This window comes from Myotis lucifugus, unplaced genomic scaffold (genome assembly GCF_000147115.1).
Source record: "Myotis lucifugus unplaced genomic scaffold, Myoluc2.0 scaffold_101, whole genome shotgun sequence".
Lineage (NCBI taxonomy): Eukaryota > Metazoa > Chordata > Mammalia > Chiroptera > Vespertilionidae > Myotis > Myotis lucifugus.
This window is the reverse complement of record NW_005871149.1, coordinates 517,362-538,001: the sequence shown is the minus strand read 5'-3', so window position 1 is coordinate 538,001 and position 20,640 is coordinate 517,362. Positions and strand designations below refer to the sequence as shown.

The window sequence follows — 20,640 nt, the reverse complement described above, 5'->3', positions numbered from 1 at the left end:
CAAAAACTACTCACAGGAACCACAGTAAACTCTACTTCATCTGCAATATGGAGCTGGTTCCCATCCAGAATTTCACTATAGTGGAAGAACATACGAGCATCGCGATCCACACACTTGATGAAACCAAAACCATCTCTCATGGCAGCAATTACACCCTGAAACACAAATAATAGTTTCACTGGCTGTGAAGCTTTTCAAAACAACATTCAAGCATGCAAACATAATCAAGTTAAATTAGGAATTCTTTGACCCAAATTCTGTATCCACATTTTAATTTTTCCTTCTATCTTTTTTCATTTTGAGAGTATGTTTATTAAAGCTGGGGACAGTGAAACAAGGAAGGGCTTAGGATAGAAGCAGCAACAGGAGAGAGTCTAGGCTGGGCTGTTTTGGCTGAGAAGTCAGAGAAAAGGGGGCCTTGGAGACAGCTTCGGGGGGTGAGTTTGGGACCAGCTGCCGCTGTCCATTGCTCCCCTGACTGCAAGTCTCGTGGGGTCCTTAGAGTTTAGGAAACATACACCTGTGAGGGAAGATCTTACAAAAACAGTTTGGAAAAATCTGCTTTCTAATTGATGGACTCAAATCTTCTCAGTCTTCATATTTAAGGGCCAGATAATCACTGACTCTCAAAAGACCCTGAAAATCATCCTGCTCAAATTTCCATTCTAAAACTTTCCCACATCTCTACAAGGTAAGTAGCAGAGCTAGATGTCAAACCTAGACGGACTCGCACTGTGTTATTAATCACCTTAACAAGGTAACAGCCCAATATCGTCATTAACTTAAATAATTTTTAATATAGTATTATAAACTTGAATACTCCACCACTCCACCTTCATACTGGATACTTATAACAGCCAACACTTACCATTTCTCTGGCTTCATTAGTGAACTGAAATGTATTTGATAGAACTTCTATGTTGGTTGCTCGTTCTAATTTGTCACGTCGATCTGTTGAAATATTAAACCTAACATGGTCGCCTTCCAACAGGGTCACCTTGGATTTTGTATCTTTGTCTCCAAAGGGAAGTTCTTTAGGAATCACAAAGTTAACTTTAATGCGTCCTGGCAATGGGTCATTCTGATGAGAAGGAAAAACTATTTTTAGCTGGAGATTTCCCATCCTTCCTAGTTCTAAGTCAAACAAGAAGAACACAGCAAACCCATGTTATTTATAATAGTTCCCTAAAGGGAAAAAAGGGGTCGACAACTTAAGTCCACTTTGAAAGCTTTGTGTTCTATGGTAACATAATAAAACCATGAAATCACAACACTACAATAAAGGTCCTGCACACTGACACAGAAGTTTTAAGGAAAACTGTTGTAGTTTTTTATGTTATACCTTTCCTTAGCACTATCGCCGACCCCCGGCCCACTCCCAGGTCTCATCTCCTTTCCCCCACGAAAGAAACAAATAAACTGGCAGTGGGTGGCCTAGTGGTGGGAACAAATGTGCACCAAAATTGTTGTTTTCCATTTTAACAAGCATTTCTTTTGTTCCCTTTTCCTTATAATATATTTAAAAAAAAAAAATAAATAAAAAACTACACTCATGGATAAAATCAATGGCTTCTCATTTAGTTTAATTATACATATCAAGAAATATTTCATTGCTCAACTACCACATAATTACATTAATCAAATGGGATAAAAATTCTGTTACTGATGAGGCAAAGAAGACTCTCCAGAAAAAAAGACCACTTACCTGGTTTTTACTGGTAACTTTTGGGATAACTTTGGTTACAGTTCCTTCAAAATGTTCAAAGCTGATATCTTCAAAAATGACTGTTCCTTGAGGCAATAGTCTGACATCTGTTGCAACTTCTTTACCCTAAATCAAAAGGGGGTGGGAGGGAAATGTCATTCTAAATGTTTCCTAAAAATGTAATTCATTACCGATCTTACAAAGCCAAATAAAGTTAGTGAACTATCTTACATTTCTGTCCTTGATTGTGAATTCCACGTCATCTCCAGGCTGTAAGGCTTCTAAGTCACCCTTAAATTCACTATAGTGAAAGAATATCTCTTTTACAACATCACCTCTTTCAATAAAGCCAAACGCCTCCTGAAGCCAAACAAAAAATAACATTATATACTGTTAAGCGTGTGTATTTATGATTACAATTTACAATCAATAAGCTTTTTCATAAAATTATACTGCCATGAAACAATACATTTGGTAAAGCCCAATACTGTCAATTAAATGGCCCATTTTAAAGAACATAATGAATTAGTAACCAAAGAATTTTAAGAGATCATTAAGGTTAACAGTAAAATATTTTCAAAGAGGAAAAACAAAAGCCTTATTAAGTTTGAAGTATAAGACTTAACATAGTCCAAGAAAAAACTCAAGTTTCTCAAATTGATGATATTTACCTTCATGGCACAAACTACTCCCTGACAGCGGGCTTGTTTCTTTTTCAACAGCATAATGTTGCGAGCACTTACAGCACCAGTACTGGAAGGGAATAATTGGGTGGGGAGGGGGGTATCAAAGAAGGGTGAAAAAATGCATTGGCTTGGTTAGATCTGATGAGTCTAGAGGAACAAACAATAAACTAGTTTTCTGAGGCCTCAAGAATTCTATCACTAAGAGCAAATGTAAGGTTGATGACACCTGATTCTCTTCACATGGCTTCATATGCAAAAAACTTTTGCTCAAAATCCCTAGCCTTCTAAAGGAGGAACATATATGTAAGCATTTTTCTCTTGGGACTGTTAAAACAACACCATGGGTACATGATGTTCTGCTTTTCCATTAAAACAAAAGAAATAAAGCCACAAACTACAGGCAACCAAAGATGGGGAATGCTCGTTTTAGGAAGGTCATTCATTAAATGCACATTTGAATAGGCATTATGTGCTGCAAGCAAAGGTATTGGAGAGAGAGATGAATAAGAGATGGCCCGTTTGCAATGACTGAATTTAGTAACTATTTCAATTTTTTTTCCTGATTAAACAGCCATAGAAAGATGAGTAAATGCAGTTATTATAGGAGAAATTTGCTATGCGTTAAAAAATGATTCACTTTCATTGAAACCAGTTAGATACATCACTTGCTGCTACATTGTCCCCATCTTTGAGCAGTAGCAATGTACATTTGATTTCGTTTTAAAGATGGCACAGACTATAAGATGCAATAGTATTTGTTGATGTAGTTGCTTTTTAAGAGCTGTAAACCACGCAATTACTTCTCTTAATTCTTCATGAAGAAATTGTAACTCAATTGTGCCTTTTACTTCAAAAATCAAACAGACTAACAAAGACACAGAAAAAATTCCTACTTGCCTTTGCAACTTACTGAAGTGAAAAGGTTTTAGACTCAGATTGGGATTTAAATATCTGCTATTGAAAACTTTAGGAAAGTTACTTTATGAGAATAAACCTCAGTTTACAGGTGAACAAACTTATCAGGTGAAGCTGTCCTGAGGATTAGCAGCTATTTCATACAATGCTTGGCACATGTAAGAACCTGATAAAGGTTAAGTAAAGCCCTTTCATTGGCTCCCCCCTCAAACTCAAGCTCTATTCTCTGGTTTCCTTCTTGAGATTAAATTGAGGTATTCAGACTAAACTTTGTAATATCCAAACCTACAAACTCAATCTAATTCCTTCTAGTCTTACAAAAGGTAAGGCTCAAGGCTAATGATTCTGCACATGCTCTTGGGACTTTTGCTGTTGGAAAGTGCATTCCTAGCATTTTCCCAACTTCCCCACTTTTAACTTCCTTCTGTACTTGTATTTCCCATCTCCCCAACCCCCAAATAAAAACAATCATCCCTGGGCATTCCTAACTACACGTTCCTTAACTGCTTATGCCTGGAAATCAACAGCTCTACTTCCTGCCCCTTACTAGCTCCTCTCACTTATAGGTGTAACTGCATATTCAATCTTCACCCAGAAATACCCACAGATACCTCAAATTCCAAATGCCAAACTAAGTATAATTCCTTTCCCACCCTTATTTCTCCACTTGACCACCCCTGGCCTTTTTGTGTTGGGCCCTCATCTTTCCTATTAACTCTCGTATAACTCCTCTAGTTTAGAGCATCCCCACTCTCCAAAAGTCTACCTTCTCCACCACTTCCAATAATCTAATGCTATCATACTTAAACTCCTTCAAAGATTCCTATGCTTATGGGATAGAGCTCAAGCTTCATCTTCCTATGATCCAGTCAATTCAATCAACTCAAAGTATCCCCAAAATACTTCCTCTACCCAGGACACTCTTTCTCCCCTCAACCTTCCCTCAAAACTTACAACACTGATGCTTTTGCAAAATCTTCACCAACCTCTGGAACAGCTAGCTCCTTGAAAACTGTTTTCTAATTATCTTCCTATTTCTGACACTCTGTACAATGCCCATCATAGAATGCACCTCCTCAAATACTTAGTGATTAATGAAAAGTTTACAAGATCATAAAAATTATCTAGAGTTACAAGCTAGGTTTATAACTCCCTTCAAATTTCTTATTGCGAAAAAAAAAATCATCTAGGTAGGGGGAAAAAAAAGAACTTACTGTTTATTGTTATCAATTACAAAATTTATTTTATCTCCGGTTTCCAGCTGAACGTTCCCTTCCACGTCTTCAGGGGTGTAAGTCAGATAAAACACTTCCTGTGAATTAATAAGTTATTATTACTATATTGGCAGGATGCATGATTACGGTATACTGTGACTTACTTTGTTAAATACCTCTTAAACTGGCATTTTAAGCCAAATTCCTTAAAGTTAAATGCTTTATGACAAGCACATTGTTGTATTCATATAAACACACACTTCCCCTCCATGATGCTGATGACTTCTGCGAGTCCACAGCTGAGCAGCAATCCAACTTCAAAAAGCTTACACACGGGAAGCGTTTGCCCAGAGACTGTAGTTACATTTCAAAAGACCAATTTTTATATAAGGCATTCCAAACAAAAAAGCTGGAGTTAGTGCTTAAAAGGAACCAGAAAAAAGATCCCCTCCCTCAACCCCCCAAAAAGTGAGTAAAAGGAGCATTTTACCTTAATGTTCTAACTAAGGTCACACGTGGGCAAGCTAAAACACTTGGAAGTCCTATAGATTTTTTTTGTTTTTAATTTTTTTATTATGCTGCACTCAAAGCCTTAGAAACCAAATTTAAAATTGATTTTATCTACTGCAGCTTACGTTTTCTATTTTGAATTAAAGGACGCTTATAGATCACATGGTGGATCAGGCAAAGGTTTAAGAAAAATACACAAGTTTACCCCATTACGTTCGTAGCATACACTCCCTGTTGGACTCTGACCCGGGGCAGCTGGAGATTTACTCTCTAAGTTGTGAGGAACAGCGCACACAACCTACCAGTCAAAAAAAAAAAAATTTCCATTGCTAATCATTTCAGGAGCAGCACTGTGCAATATAAACTGAATTTTAATATCCTCTATACTATACATAGGGATGCATTTTAATATGATCCACAAGAGGATGCCATGCTGCCAAGTTTCGAACTTACAGACATAAATTGACTGTAAGTATAAACTGGGTTATTTGTAAAAACCCAAATTGAGTCTTGACCATTTTTAAATTTCAGGTCAAGAAATGCCAGTGCTTCTGATATAATTTTAAAATAATCATCTTTATATACTACTATAGCTCTCTTGCGTGCAAACTGAGGAGATGGGGAATCTTCCTTTTCTAATGGGAAAGATATGCAAATGCAGGGCCCGAAGAAAACACAAAGCATCAAAGTCACTAACTTGTCCATTCATTCGGTCTTCAGGGAGGATTTCTTGTTTTATCTTCACCAGTTTAACAGCAATGGGTTTCCCAGTCCGCCGGTCAGATGATACTTCGAATTCAACATCATCTAAAATAAAGAAAGTGCTGTGTTTGTTGTACTAATTTTGGTAAAATGGTATCTCACGTTCAAGCTAAACTTAATGTAGCATTTGAGCTGCCTTATACTAGTGATTCCCCAAGCGCGGTCCCTGCACCAACAGCAGCCATTACCTGGAAGCTTAGCAGAAACACAAATTCCCGGGTCCCACTCCAGTCCTATTAAAAAGCAATCTTTGGGCAAGCAGTACAGCAATCTACGTTTTTAACAAGCCTTCCAGGTAATTCTAATATACATTGTTTCAAAACCATTGCTTTAGACTAAGCCATATCTTAGTTTTCATGCCATGTATACATGCTGCAAATAAGGCAATATAACAATCATGACCTTTGGCAAGTTTTTTTTAACCTCTGTACCTCATGCGTATAACGAGAATTAACCGAAATAATACTCTGATAGGGCTTAGAGTACTTGGCACACAAAATATTCATGTTAACTATTCATACTTTTTTTTCTCAAAGATATTTTTAAAAACACACACTGAGACCTGGTAACTTCAGTCCTTTAATCAACCACACATTTTCACATGTAAAAATGGCTTCTCTGGTGTCAGCCAAGATGATTTTTCATATAGTGCAAGTGGTGAAACTGTGAGAGTTATTTTTTCAGGTACTACCAAACTAGTACCTGGTAAAATAATCAAAACTAACATTAGAAAAGTTGAATCTTTCTATGGGCCTAAAATCAAATATAGTATAGAGAAAGAGTCATTATTAGGGGAGTAACTTAAATCTTCTAAGTATCTATTTAAAAAATATTCAAAGATATCCTTTAATCAGTCAAAAAGACAACACTACAATAGAAATCATAATTCTGCTAGTTTATATGGACATACTCCAGTAATTGGTAGAATTAAAAGACCCAAACTAACACTCTCATGAGCAAGTTGATATGGAAATTTGTGATTGGCTTTTAAAAAAAGGAGAATCAACAGATTACCTCCTACTTTTAAGTCCTGCAGGTTGCCATTATACTGTGAACAGTGGAAGAAAAGTCTAGCTTGACGTTCTGAACACTGAATAAATCCGTAAGAGGTTAGCAGTTTTTCAATAACCCCAGTTTCACGCAGTGCTGCTGAAGTACCATTGGGGTACCCATTGTGTCCATTGTTGTGGAGAAGGTTTGGATCAAAGCTCATCTGTTTTGAAAAGAAAAAGAACTCAATATATACAGATCTGTACATTATCTCCACAGCACAGGTCTAATTAACAAATCACTATATTTTTAATATAAAAAGGCAAACAAAATCAAGATAAAATAGATAAGAAGGAAGAGTATGGGCTTTTATTGTTAAAATGCAAATTTAGCTATGAAAACATTTCAGAGTAAATATTTGAATTATTTGGTAAATTGCCCCAATTTATGGCCGAATTCTTGCTTACTAGAAAAACAGAATTTCCAGAGGCTAGTATTAAGGTAAATCAATGACATAAGTAAAAGCTGCCTTTATGTTAACTTTAGCAACAATCGTAAAACAATTTGGTAATTAATATTTGAGATGGCAACGTAAACTTATGAGCACACTTCCTTAAGAAATTTATTAACACTTACTTTGAAACTTAAATAGAAACCTTAATACTATTTCGTAAGCCATACACCTTGAAGACAATGACTAAGTTAGTAGAGATTAAAACAATAAACTTTATATGCAATACTTATTTCAAACCAGAAAATATCAGAATGCATGCATGCTTAGGTCCTTTAATGGAAAACAACCCAAAATAGTGAGTTAGAAAACAAGTGTTTTCTAACATAAAACTCCAAGAAAAAAAAACACCTGAAAATGTTCTATCATTTCACAGGTGCTTTTAAGAAGTCTTCTCCTGTTTTAGACACTGATAAAATCTCTAAATGCTATTGTTTTTATGGTCAGATAAAGCAAAGGAAAATGTTCCTTAGAGAAAAGGGGAGCTATTTAGATGTAATGCAATGCAACCTGTTTAGATCATCAAATAATGTCCTCACATTGGATATTTCATTTAACCATAAAAACACAATTATTTTTGGTTTATAAGCATTTCACTTAAGTGCAAAGTTGAACATTAATAAAAATGTTTTTCATTAGAAAAAAAGTACTAAAGTTCTAGAAAGATAAAGCCAGGTACAAATACTTAATGTGTGGGATGGTCAAATCATGCAAACCAAAGCTATCACATCTGTAGGTGGTTAAGTTCTAGTTCTTTCATGCTTATTATTATTCTGTGTCTGACATGTATTAACTCATTTAATTTTTACAAAAACCCATGAGAAATATTATCCCCATTTTAACAATGAGGAAACAGAGAGAGGCTAAAGACTTGCCAAAGTCAAATGGTAGTGATGTCAAACCAAGAAGTCCTAATGTCTACAATCGGGGCTCTAAACTAGGGCTTCTCAAGGTTGTTACCTGGCAATCTAGTGATCTGGTTAAAAATACAAAATCTGATTTCAGTGAGACAGGGGTTTGAGATTCTCCACTTCTAACAAGCTCCCAAAGTGATACTTCTGATTCTTGGACACACTTTGAGCAGCAAAGCCCCACACTACTAAACTTATCTTTCAAGGTTCAAGGTGAAGGAAATGCTAGGGAAGTTAGAAAGTGAGTTTGCAAGGTATTTTAACCAAACTGAGTAGCCCTCCAAAGTCATGCTCTGAACACAAAGCAAACAAGCTGGGGTGACTGCTTCCCTGACTTACAGATCTCTGATACATGGGGGTCCTCTTTTGTTTTTTTGTCCCAGATGAGGTAGAAGATGAAGATAAAGGTAAAGAAAGTGAAGGAGGGGATGCAGGAGGGGGATGAGAATCTGATGACACAGTAAAAACGTTCTCCATCTTAAACAGCTGTGATAACATAGCACAATGTTTATAACTGACTTACATAGCAAAGTAATATTCAGAATACAAAGATGAGGTTAAAGAAAAAGCACTTCTATTTGAAATCCATTTCAACAGAATGAAATGGAAACCTTGATATTTAGTCTTTTACCCTTTTGAATAAAGACAAAGCAGTATTCGATTTTTACTATCTTACCTAACCCAGCACAATCAATCACTAACCGTCTAAAATTATTTATTTTTAAAAACCAGATGAAGAGGTATGAAGAAACAAATAGGAAAAGCAAAAGATACAAATGAGCATTCTCTTCTTTGGCACACTATCCTTTATCACTATAAAGTGAGGAATCCTTTCTGAATTTCAAGCCTTTACAGTAGGTCCTCAGGTTACGTCGGAGATCCGTTCCTACAGCCCGACATAACGCGATTTTTGCTCTAAGTCGGACCCACCTACATAAGCACCTACGTCACTCACATGGAGCACATACACAGTAGTAATGAAGTGAAATAGTAAAAAAATTTAAAGATAACAATTCCTGACCTTTATTTGTGGTAAATAATAAAAAACACAAAGCACATATGTACATATGTCAAAATGACGAAACTTTTAAAAAAAAATAAATAAAGGGGAAATGGCGACATACACGGAGTCCAACGTAACCCAAGGACTATTTCTATCCACTTTAGAAAATTTAGGAAGATTAAAAAGGAAAATTGACATTCATAAACCTAACTTCCCCAAATTACCATTGTTTAACATTCCCTATTAGCATACTTCAACTCCGGATTACAGCAGATGATACAGTAAATTTCCACAATTTATGTTGTAATTCCAGCAAGTCCCCACTTAAACTGATGGGGACCTAATGCCATTCCTGAAGTCACTGCCCCTTCCTTAATTTTCTAGTCCTGCAAGAGCTATTTACCTCAGTACTCCCAGTTTACAAGGGCCATAGACCAAAGAACAGCTTAACTAGAGGGAGGTCACTGGCGCCACCCAGGATGGACATTAAATACAATCAAAGTTAACCATCTAACCAATTCTTGAGGGGGAGAGGGTGGTGAGAGTCCACTACAGAAGCTTGGTAGTTAGGAAACGAAGAAACTCAGAAATATATAAAGAGAAAATCACATTGTCTAAGTTCTTAGTTCAGGATCTGGATCTTAGAGTCCCCTGAACCAGCAGCACTGCTTTGAATTAAAGACTTTTCCTGAAACCTCCGAGTGTCCAACTGTCTTCTTCCACGCCAATTCTGTAACAAAATGTCCCCATTTTTACAAACAGTTTCTAGCTTGGACAACTGGATAGACTATAAGTCATTTCCCTCCAAGCTTATCTTCACATTCAATTGGTCACCAAGTCCTATCACTTCTCCAGTAAAACACCTAGCTAGCATCTACCTTTCTTTGACTATACCCTAGTGCAGTGATGGCGAACCTATGACATGCGTGTCAGAGGTGACACACAAACTCATTTTTTTGGTTGATTTTTGTTAAATGGCATTTAAATATATAAAATAAATATCAAAAATATAAGTCTTTGTTTTACTATGGTTGCAAATATCAAAAAATTTCTACATGTGACAGGGCACCAGAGTTAAGTTAGGGTTTTTCAAAATGCTGATACGCCGAGCTCAAAAGGTTCGCCATCACTGCTAGTGTTTACCTTCCTTATGCTCTAGTCCAGCCGTGGGCAAACTACGGCCCGCGGGCCGGATCCGGCCCGTTTGAAATGAATAAAACTAAAAAAAAAAAAAAAAGACCGTACCCTTTTATGTAATGATGTTTACTTTGATTTGCCCACCCCTGCTCTAGCCACTACTCTTAACTGGTCTTTCCATCCTCATGTATCTCTTAAAAGTGGACCTTTTTATCTTTAAAGATATACTTCTAAACATATAACTTTAAAATCTGAAGCTCAGTTTTGAAATACAAAATCCATTAAACTCTTGCTTACAAACATCTGGCAACTTTCCGACAGAATAAAGTCAAATATGGTGGGCCCTTCAGAACCTGCCTCTAGCAAGCCTCCCTTTCCACTTACTCTCTCCAACCCCACAAAACTGTACTCTCTCCACTCTGTTCATGATGGACTACTCAGTATATACCATGTGTTTTCACTTCTGCCAGAAGACTCTTCTCTCTCTTAACAAAGTACTGCTCACCTTCAAATGTCCCTTCTCTGTAGGCTTTCATCCTAGGTTACAAAGACCTCCACACAAATACCATTGTAATACAACGGGCATTCCTACCTGAAACCCTAGCTCCTAAATAGTACAGATGGAGTTTTTCTAAGAGACCAATAAACCAAGAGATCTGCATATAGATGAATAAATATAATCTTACAGGGGGAAAAAAATCTCAATTTTGGCCATAAAAGTGGCCCCATCTAACAAGACAATAATTTAGTCTAGTGATATTTCAACTCGATAGTTGAAAATATGGTTTTCAGAATACTTTTAGAAGAGAACCGATTAAAAAGATTTTATATCTGATCAAATAATTAGGAAATCGGAATTATAAACTGATTATTGTCCATCAGGAAACTACAAACCTACCTCGCAGTGATAATCAAATATTGCACTTTCAGTAGTATTTGCTGATTCTTCTTTTTCAGCACACGTTTCAAAGGATGAAAGTTGCTAGTATTAAAAAAAAAAAAAAAAAAAAGGAGAGCGAGAGAAAATGATCTAGCAAGCTAATAAAGAATACATCTGCTGCTGCACCGGGCAATCTCACAGTACAGCACTGAAGAAAACAAAGACTACTAGCAGCGTTGGGAAGTGCTCTTTCAAAGCTGTTGAGTAGGCACAAACTTCTTGTTTCAGATCAAGTGTTGTGTCTTCAACTTAAGTGTACTCTTCTTTGGTCTTGTTGGTTGTTTCAAGTTTGTTCTTTGCCTGATCTGAACTTGAAGCAGCAGTTTCAGGTGGTAAAGTCTGTTCTGTTACACTTCATACTAAGAGATAAAAAAAAATAAAGACATTAAATATACCATAACTTCCTTAAAGAACCCAGGACAGAGGATAGGTACAGGTACAAGCTCATTTCATTAACTTAGAATCAGTGGTCAAGCAAATAATACAGGCAACTTAGAAGCACATTCATTTGATGTTATTTGAGCAATCTCTCATGTGCTAATGGATATACCTCCTTTAACATCATATACTCAAAACCAGAAATTATTTCGGTCATTGTTGACACCCCCTCAAGCTCTAAGTTCCATAACGTAATATTTAGTACAAGTGTTTTATAAACATTTAGCACTATATTAGGTACTGTAGAAAACATAAAAGAAGTTCCTGCCATTAGAGGGGGTTTATACTCTGCTGAGAAGAGTTATACATGGAGAAAAAGCAGAATATAGGACGAAAATATCAAAAATTAATTTGCTCAACTAATATTTGGGTGCCCACTATGTCATATACTAGAAATACTAGGTATTGTTTAATCACCACTGTATGTGTATCAAAGCAACATGGTGAGAAAAGTCAAAGAGGGCTTTTAAACTTTTTCGGTCCAATGTCGAGGCTGACTCGACAGACCAGGCGCTAGGAGCAGATCCAACGTCAAGTTGGTGATTGAGCTAATTGGCAATTTCTGCCAGGGAACTACTGCAACCAAGAGAGGAAGGACTTCCAATTCGGACCAGACTGTTTGAATTCCAAAAATAAAATTGGACTGCAAAGGGTTAATAAAAGGTGGAATTTGAGCTTAATTTGGAGAAATGGGGAGATTTTAAAGAGAAAGAAAACAGCTCAGGCATGAAACATCACATAAGCCAAGTTAGAGTATGCCACTAAATTCTAAATCCCCTGAGAGCAGGGACCATGTATATGTTCTACGCCCAGCATCAAGGGAGGCTTATTGCATGAATGACTGTGGTAACAAGTGTGGCTTGTTTTCAGAGGAATCAATAGGCTAGTCTGGCTAGGACAGAGGTCTGGATTAAAGTGAAATGGGATATGTGGTGTGACAGGTGTAGTAGAGCCAGGCTATGAAGCATTTCAACTTGAGATAACAGGAAACCGTCTTAGTTCTTTTTTAAAAAAAATTGATCTCAGAGAGAAAGGGAGGAGAGAAACATCAATGATGATAAAGAATCATTGATTGGTTGCCTCCTGCACGCCTCCTAATAGGGATCTTGATCCACTGAGCCAAACCTGCTAGGGCAGTCTTAGTTCTTGATAAGAGAGTATTAAGTCTTAAAATGCTTTGGGAGATGACTTAGTGAAGGAAAAAGAGAAATATTAATGAGCTGTTGCCATAAATAGATGAGAAATGTCTACAGAAGAGAAACAATTAAGATGAGATGACATGGAAAGAGAAATGAAATATATGTATAAATAAAAAAATTGTGTTTTATATTAGCTATAAAAATTATTTTGCACTGATTCAAATGTTAACTAAAATGATTATCTGGGAAGAAAACGATAGATTTGGTCTTAGACAAGCTGAAAAATGAATATATATTTGAAAAACATCACAAATAAGAACCATAAGGGAAAAAAAAAACACCACATAATTCGGCCAGAGGCCAGAGTTGGTGAAATAGCTTAGACTAGCACAACTCAATTCTAATCACCGATACTAGTAAAATGCCAGTATCAAGTTATTTAATCTCACTAAATTTAATATGCAAAATGAAAACTTAGTAATAACTGATTTGTGACCATTTCTTTTGTGGTTATGTCTAATATCCCATGACATTACATTGCTACTTCGAATATCAACTGTTACATTTGTCCAAACAATTTTATTTGGATCATTCTCCTATTACCCAGACTAGATACTTATTCTTAGAGCTATGGCTCTCAAATCACTTGGGAAGACTTAAAATATACCCATGCACAGTACCCGTTCAAAGAGTAATTTAACTGGCCTCAAGTAGGGCCACTTCTGTAATGACTGATTCCTACCTCTCCACCTCCACACCCAACACTGCAAGTCTTAACAATATTTCCTTAAAGGTATCTTTTGTATTCATCTTATTTACTAAATGACATCATGTTAATCCAGGTGTCTAACACATCTGCCAGCTTCAGTGTCAATCCTCTCCATTTTCTGTCAAATAATACTTCCCAGACTGATCTAAAACTCCAATTTTATCCCATCTCCTTGTCCAAAATCCTGTGATTTTTCCAGCACTTTTTATGGGAAGGTCTCAATCCTGGCTGCATATCCAACCAAACCACCACCTGGGCAACTTTGAAAAAAAAAAAAAAAAAATCAAAGCCTGAACCCCACCATGACATTCTAATTTTTCATTAGCTTTAGCTCCCAGAAGTTGGTATATTTTGTTTATTCCCTTTCCCCAAGATATTTCTGACTTGTAACCAGGGTTTAAGAACCACCACTCAAGATACCTATGTTCTACCTTGCCATCTTTACCTTCTATTGCTCTCCAGTTCTTTTCCTAGACAAGTGCACCCGCTCTTCCCTAATCTCTAAACACCACTCTTGGGAGATTCTAGAATCCTCCACTTCTTTGTGCATATGGCTCTTCCCACATAGAATATAACTTTGCCATCTTCAAGGTGACAAAAAAAGCCAAACCCACAAACAAACAAAACCCTTTTACAGGCATGGACTTATTACCTTAATTCCCACTATGTAACTCCTACTGCTGGTATCATTCTTTTTGGTATCAAATCAATTCTGTACTTTGCTTACTTCACGTTTATGCATCTTGTTCCTCCAATTTAGTTCAAAATTCCGAGAGGCAAAAATCAAGTTTATTTATTTCTCTATTACAGCCACCTTTAGTGCCTAACCCAGCACTTCTAAACTTAACCATGGCAGAAAATAATAAAGCAAAAAAGTAGTTGATTCATAAATTTTTGTTTTGGCTAACTATATAGTCTTAATTATCCAATCAAGAAATAATCTTTTGTCAGGCCGGTGTGGCTCACTGGTTGAGTGCTCACTAGCTCAGGCACAAGCCTGGGTTGCAGGCTTGGTCCCCCATGGGGGTTGGGGGGTGCAGGAGGCAGCCAATGGATATTTCTCTCTCACTGATGTTTCTTTCTCTCTATCTCTCTCCCTTCCTCTCTAAAAATCAATAAAAACATTTTTAAAAATAAAGAATTAATCTCTTAAAAACAGACGGTACAATGGTTTAACCTTAATAACTTAGATCTATTTATGAACCCAAAGACCTCAGAACTGCTATCTGATGATATCGATGAGAATTTCATCAAACTACTAACAAGGTTGTGTGTATTATGGGACGAAGTATCAAAAAAATTTATCTTAAAAAATTTGAACTGATTTAACCTAGTCTAGGGTGTTGTATTATGTTAAGAACTGCCAGGTTTGCCATTTAGTAACACAGAAATAAGACACTTCCAGAATCTAAAATCTGAAGCATTACAGGGCCAGTCTTAGGCATTAATAAAGCCTATTAGGATATATTAAAGCTCAAGCAAACCCACCCAAAATCATGAATAACTCAGAGTGGCTAAGTTTCATTTCATTAGTTAACTTCACAGTTATGACATTTCCATGATTAACTAAATACTTTTAAATCAAATTAACATTTAATAAAACACAAGATATCCATTAGGTATTTTAATAAACTTGGCTATCCACTCATCATTAACATTATTAAACCAAACATTTAAGTTACATGAATTACAGAGCACCAATCAAAAACTAAGGACCAATTTAAATGTGGATCCCAGTCTCCCTGATTGCTAAGTAATCAACTCCTTTTTCCTTTGCTCTGTATGGAAACATTATCGCCAACTACTATGTCACATTGTTTTGGGAGTTAAAGCCAATTCCTTTACTTGAATTGATAAATCAAATAGTTAATCCCTATTTCACCTGTCTTAAATTTATCAACACCTATTTTGTTATTTACTAGCTCCCCCAGTTCCCTGCTTTATCTCAAAAGCCTAGCAGAAGCCAAGCACATAGTAGGAAACAAGTTAATAAATTGTTTTGATATCGGTAATCCATCTAAAATGTATCACATAACCCAGTTTACCATTTGACAAATTCTTCTCAAAGTCTGTACAGCACTCACTTGGGGAAAATGTTAATGAAAGACTACACCATTTTACAAAAGTCTCCCCACTGCGCTGGCCAGTGTGGCTCAGTTGATTGGAGGATCATCCTGTATACCGAAGGGTTGCAGGTTCAATTCCCAGTCAGGGCATATACCCAGGTTATGGGGTTTGAACCATGGAAGGGTGCTTACACGAGGCAACTGTTTGATGTTTCTTCCTCTCTATAATCAATTAAAAAATAAAACCATATCCTCGGATGAAGATTAAGGAGAGAAAAACAAAAGCCTCCCCACCATCTAACCTACTTTTTTTCGGAGTACCTTCTTCCTTTGAGAAGAGGGAAGACCCACAGAGGCAGCATGGGAATGAAAAGACTATTGTTGATTTACATGAATAATATTCTTGCCTTTAACTTTCCAGTTCATATTTCTTGGTGCATTAACCCAAGTTAAAATATAATGCATAAAATATATATACATACATATATATATATTTTATATATATATATAAACGCATTTTGCTATAATCTGTACAAACTGAAGTGCTTAACAGGTTTTAATTCACTTTTACTTTAGTATCTATGGAAAGTAATTAACCAAGCTCAAACAATTTATGTCATCAACATATTGAATGGAAATGAAATAAAAGTCAAATTGTTCCAACTATCTTTCTGTGCATGCTTAGTAATAATTATGCTGGGTTGTTAGTTACCTTATCAGCTACTAAGTTTTTTGAAATTAAATATACATCTATCACTTAACTGCTTCTACATACGCTAATACTTGAAATGGGACAAATGCCAGTGTGGGAAGAAGCTGAAGAAATGCTTCAGACACACAATCAGGTAACAGTGTAGACCGGCACTGTCCAACAGAAATATAGTGCAAGCCATATATGTAATTTAAAATTTTCTAGCAATCATATCAAAGTTGAAATAGGCAAAAAGTATTCAGGTGAAATTACGTCTTAAGCAAATATATCCAAAATGTTATTTTCCACTTGTAATCAAACTATATGAGTTTTACATTTCTTGAAATCTAATGTTTTGCTTTGTTTTTTACAATTACAGCACATTTCAATTCAGAACTGTGCACAGTTCAAGTGCACAATAGCCAGACATGGCAAGTGGCCACCACATTGGTCAGAGCAGGTGTAGACTGACGAGGGGAAAAGGCGTTAGCATGCCCAATAAAGCAACAGTAAAAAGTAAGGCCCTTGGGCAAAGACTGTCATTTTTTAAAAAATATTTTTTTATTGATTTTAGAGAGGGAAGGGAAAGGGAGATAGAAACATCAATGATGAGAATCATTGATGGGCTGCCTCGTGCACGCCCCCTACTGGGGATCGAGCCTGCAACCCAGGCATGTGCCCTGACCGGAATCGAAACCGGGACCCTACAGTCCGAAGGCCGACGCGCAACCGGTTAGGGCTGGAAAACATTTTAAAATCAAGACAAAGGGATTATTTAAAATCCTGATTTGGCAGAAAGGATTTAAAAACAAGAAATGATGGGATTTAAAAAAAACAAGTCATTCCTATCACAGCATCTTCACCATTTAAGACATTCAAGGGATTAAGTCTTTAAAAATAGTTATAGGCCTGGTGGGTGTTGTTCAGTGGTTGAGCGTTTACCCATAAACCAGCTGGTCGCAAGTTTGATTGGGTCAGGGCACACGCCTGAGTTGCAGGCTTGATCCCCAATAGGGCGTGCAGGAGGCAGCAGATCAATGATTCTCTCTCATCACTGATGTTTTTAATTCTCTCTCCCTCTCTGAAATCAATAAAAACATATTAAAAAAAACTTTGTTAAAAATGATTATAAATCTCCTAGCTGTAATCCTTCATTATGAAAGAAATCCTACAATTTTTACAGCACTGCATAAGACAATTTGGGTCAAAGGTCTCAAAGTAATTTCCCTGATCTTGAAAAGGCAAAGCTAAGAAGGCACATCAATTCTTCATGTTTCTTTAACAAGAAGTCAAGATTTTAATTTTGGGGGGTAATACAGTTCTAAAATTCAACTCCTTAAAAATGGATACAAACAGCATTTCTATGTTTCAACTACCTGGTCAAAAGAATCCTTCTCACAATAAACTTAATGCCACTGAACTGTACACTTAAAAACAAAAAAGATTAAAATGGTTACTGTATGTACATTTTGTCATAATTTAAAAGAAACTGTTTTTTTTTTAAGGTTGCCCTGCAGTGTCTTTAGGTAGAGTGACAAAAAAACAGGAATAGAATAAAGCATGTCAGTTTTCACACTCATTCTCTATTTGCTAGGAATTCACCAGAATTTTCAACCTCTCTAAAGGTCATAGTTAAGTCAGAACTTATTTACAAAAAAAGGAATCTATCTTCTGTGCTTCAAATACTTTACTTTTCAACTCAGCTGCTATAAATACTCATCTCGATGGTAAACATCCAGAGCAGCTGCAAAATCATTCAAACCACTACCATCTTTTATTTCGGGCCTAGGGCTAAAAGGAAACAAAAAGAAACAAGATCGAGTATTTATCTAGGTCTTATGACTGAGGCGTATGCCTTTTCGAGTATATAAGTCCCCTCTTTACCTACACCAAGAATACCCATTACTGGTTAGTATCAAAAGGACACCAAGCTATACTGCCCCTCAATGTAGTATTGAGAATGCCTGCGTTCTAGAAACCCCCAATGAAAATTCCTCAGCCTGTGATCTAGAATAACTTCTATTAGGTGAACTATAATTTGGTACCCACATTTTATAGACCAGTAGCTCCGGAAGAGTTGCCAGTTCACAGCGTCTTGATAAAAAGCTAAATCTCTCAAAGGAAATAGATTTAACTACCCGTGTCTTTGAGCGTCCTCCCTCCCCCTTCACCCTGTCCCCCAGCAGTCTAACGAGGACCACTCCCTCATTTTAGGTGCAAAAAAGGAAATTGTCTAGCACACTTCAGATTTTTGTGTTTGCAGATTGGGAGGCTGCTTTAGAGAGCGTTCCCTGCCTCACTTCCGAGCCAAACAAGAGAGGAACCATCTGGATGTTTGCAAAGGAAACCCTTAAAGCAAACGAACCGTGTCACTGAAAAATCGTACCGATAAAACATCGGACGGTGAAAACCGAGGAAGTCTCTCCGACCAGGGCTCTAAAAAACCAACTCTACTTAGAATGACGAAGCCGAGCCGTCCATTGCACAATGTGGGGCTGGCTCTTGCACCGTAAGTACTAGAGAAGGTGGTAAGGAGGATGGTTCCACGGAGCTCTCAGAGCACGCCCTAACTTCAGGGTAGAGGGATGAGCCACATGCCTAAGATTAGGCTCTGCCTTTCTCCAACAGTGGAAGGGGAGGCGAAGAAAGGAAGGTTGGGTATAGAGACCGGAGAGGCAGATGGAGGTGATCGGAGGCAAGGGTGATAATTAGGCCGTGCTACAATGCCAGATGTGGCCGGGGAAAGGTGTCTCTAGGCATTTCGATGCAGCAAGGCATCAGCCCGTACACAAAGGAGGCGCCAGTGCCGCACTGCGCTCTGGTACTCGTAGTCAGATCCCCAAACCGATGACAGGGGGCGAAACTATCGGGTCCGGGGCCAGAGCAGGCCCTTTTCAGCCTCCGGTTCTTCCAGCCTCACACAAAGGACCGCGCCACCACCCCTCAGCCCCGCCCGCCGGGACTTGTAGTTCCCGTTCCCTCGCCAAGCCGCAGAGGAGAAAGCGGCCAGACTACAACTCCCAGCAGCCTCCGCGGCCGAGCCCCGCACCCCTGCCTCCATCTTGGCTGCGGTCGGAGCCTCCATTTTCGCTCCCTCCCCCCCTTAAGTCACCGCCACCGCCACCACGCGCGGACGCCTGGTCTCGACTCTTCGTTTCGGCTCTGCGGCCTGACGTGAGGCCTCTACAGTCGAACAGGGGCCGGGTGGGAAAGCCCGAGGCGGAGACTCAGGGTGAGATTTTCCCTACCCGGAGCTCTAGGAGTGCCCACCTTGACTCAGAAGTCTCTCCCGTTAGTCTTGGTCTTTTCATCCGCCCTTAGTCTGGCTCCTTGCTACCCACAATTGGACCCTAGGGTCGTACTCACCCCAACAGCTCAGCGCCCCCTCTCCAGCGCCGCCATAAGCAGCACGGCCCGGTACGTAGGAATAAATCTCGCTTCTCTCGCGAGAGTTGCGGGCTTTCAGCGCGTGCACAGGAAGGGGAGGGTAGCGCCTGCCTCATAGGCTTGCGCACGAGGGCCGAGTGACGCCCACGGGTGCGCTGCGCTTAACCACAACCAACATGGTGGTTACGTTCCACTACATTCCCTCCCCCACAGCCTGCGGGAAGCAATCTCTGCGTTTACTGACTCCGCGGGGACTCTGGGGGCGGGGTGGCGGGTGACTTGGGCGCTCTGATCTTTGCTGACCCGAATGTGCTTTCAGCAGCTAGACCTGGGTAAATGGAGAAGGCGAACAACTTGGAGGGCAGATCCGGGACTGTCATATGAAGGATTTCTCTTTTCCCAGCAATGATCCAAAAGCTCCCCAACCCCCAGTTTCTTCTCGCAGTGTAAGCCTTCTCTCTCGTCTGTTACATTAGACTGGAATTTTCATTAGTAGAGAGTCAGGTAATTTGGAAGTCTTAAGTGAGACCTTGGTCTCCCAGAAACTACCTTGCTAGCAACAGACGGACGAGAGTGGGCAAGGAAGCCTAATCATTAAAAGAAAAAAAGATCCTTTAGCTGACCTTTTTGTTACCAGGGGATATTGGTAGTGTATCAGGTAATCAGAGAGGCTGAATCAGTAACCAAAAGGTTGAAATCAGAGCAAACCATCTTGAGTTCTAAGAGGAGGCAGTACCCTACTTGTGATGTTCAAAGATTTCTCTCTCCAACTCGGTTGCTATTCCAATCCGATACCACCTCCAAGGTGCCTTTGTTCTCTTTTATGTCTTCCCACGCTTTCCTGGGCACAGATACTTGCCTCACTT

The 20,640-nt window shown here is 38.3% G+C and overlaps 1 protein-coding gene across 4 annotated transcripts in view; it reads right to left on the bottom strand.

Annotated features, from left to right (window-relative positions):
- The window catches only part of CSDE1 (cold shock domain containing E1), a 31,311-nt gene extending 11,417 nt beyond the window's left edge, over window positions 1-19,894 (bottom strand). For 2 of the 4 annotated variants that reach the window (XM_006092480.3, XM_023757026.1), the window contains exons 1-11: window positions 19,754-19,894; window positions 11,243-11,643; window positions 6,807-7,005; window positions 5,728-5,837; window positions 5,236-5,328; window positions 4,521-4,618; window positions 2,377-2,458; window positions 1,937-2,065; window positions 1,706-1,831; window positions 869-1,081; window positions 15-155 (exon numbers count right to left, since the gene is read on the bottom strand). In XM_006092480.3, coding sequence (XP_006092542.1) covers window positions 15-155; window positions 869-1,081; window positions 1,706-1,831; window positions 1,937-2,065; window positions 2,377-2,458; window positions 4,521-4,618; window positions 5,236-5,328; window positions 5,728-5,837; window positions 6,807-7,005 — 1,191 coding nt within the window. In that variant the 5' untranslated portion in view covers window positions 11,243-11,643; window positions 19,754-19,894. Of the gene's footprint in view, window positions 1-14; window positions 156-868; window positions 1,082-1,705; window positions 1,832-1,936; window positions 2,066-2,376; window positions 2,459-4,520; window positions 4,619-5,235; window positions 5,329-5,727; window positions 5,838-6,806; window positions 7,006-11,242; window positions 11,644-19,657 lie in introns of all 4 variants that reach the window. The other 2 variants (XM_023757025.1, XM_006092482.3) reach the window with 2 other exon arrangements.
- Between the last annotated feature and the right edge of the window lie 746 nt (window positions 19,895-20,640).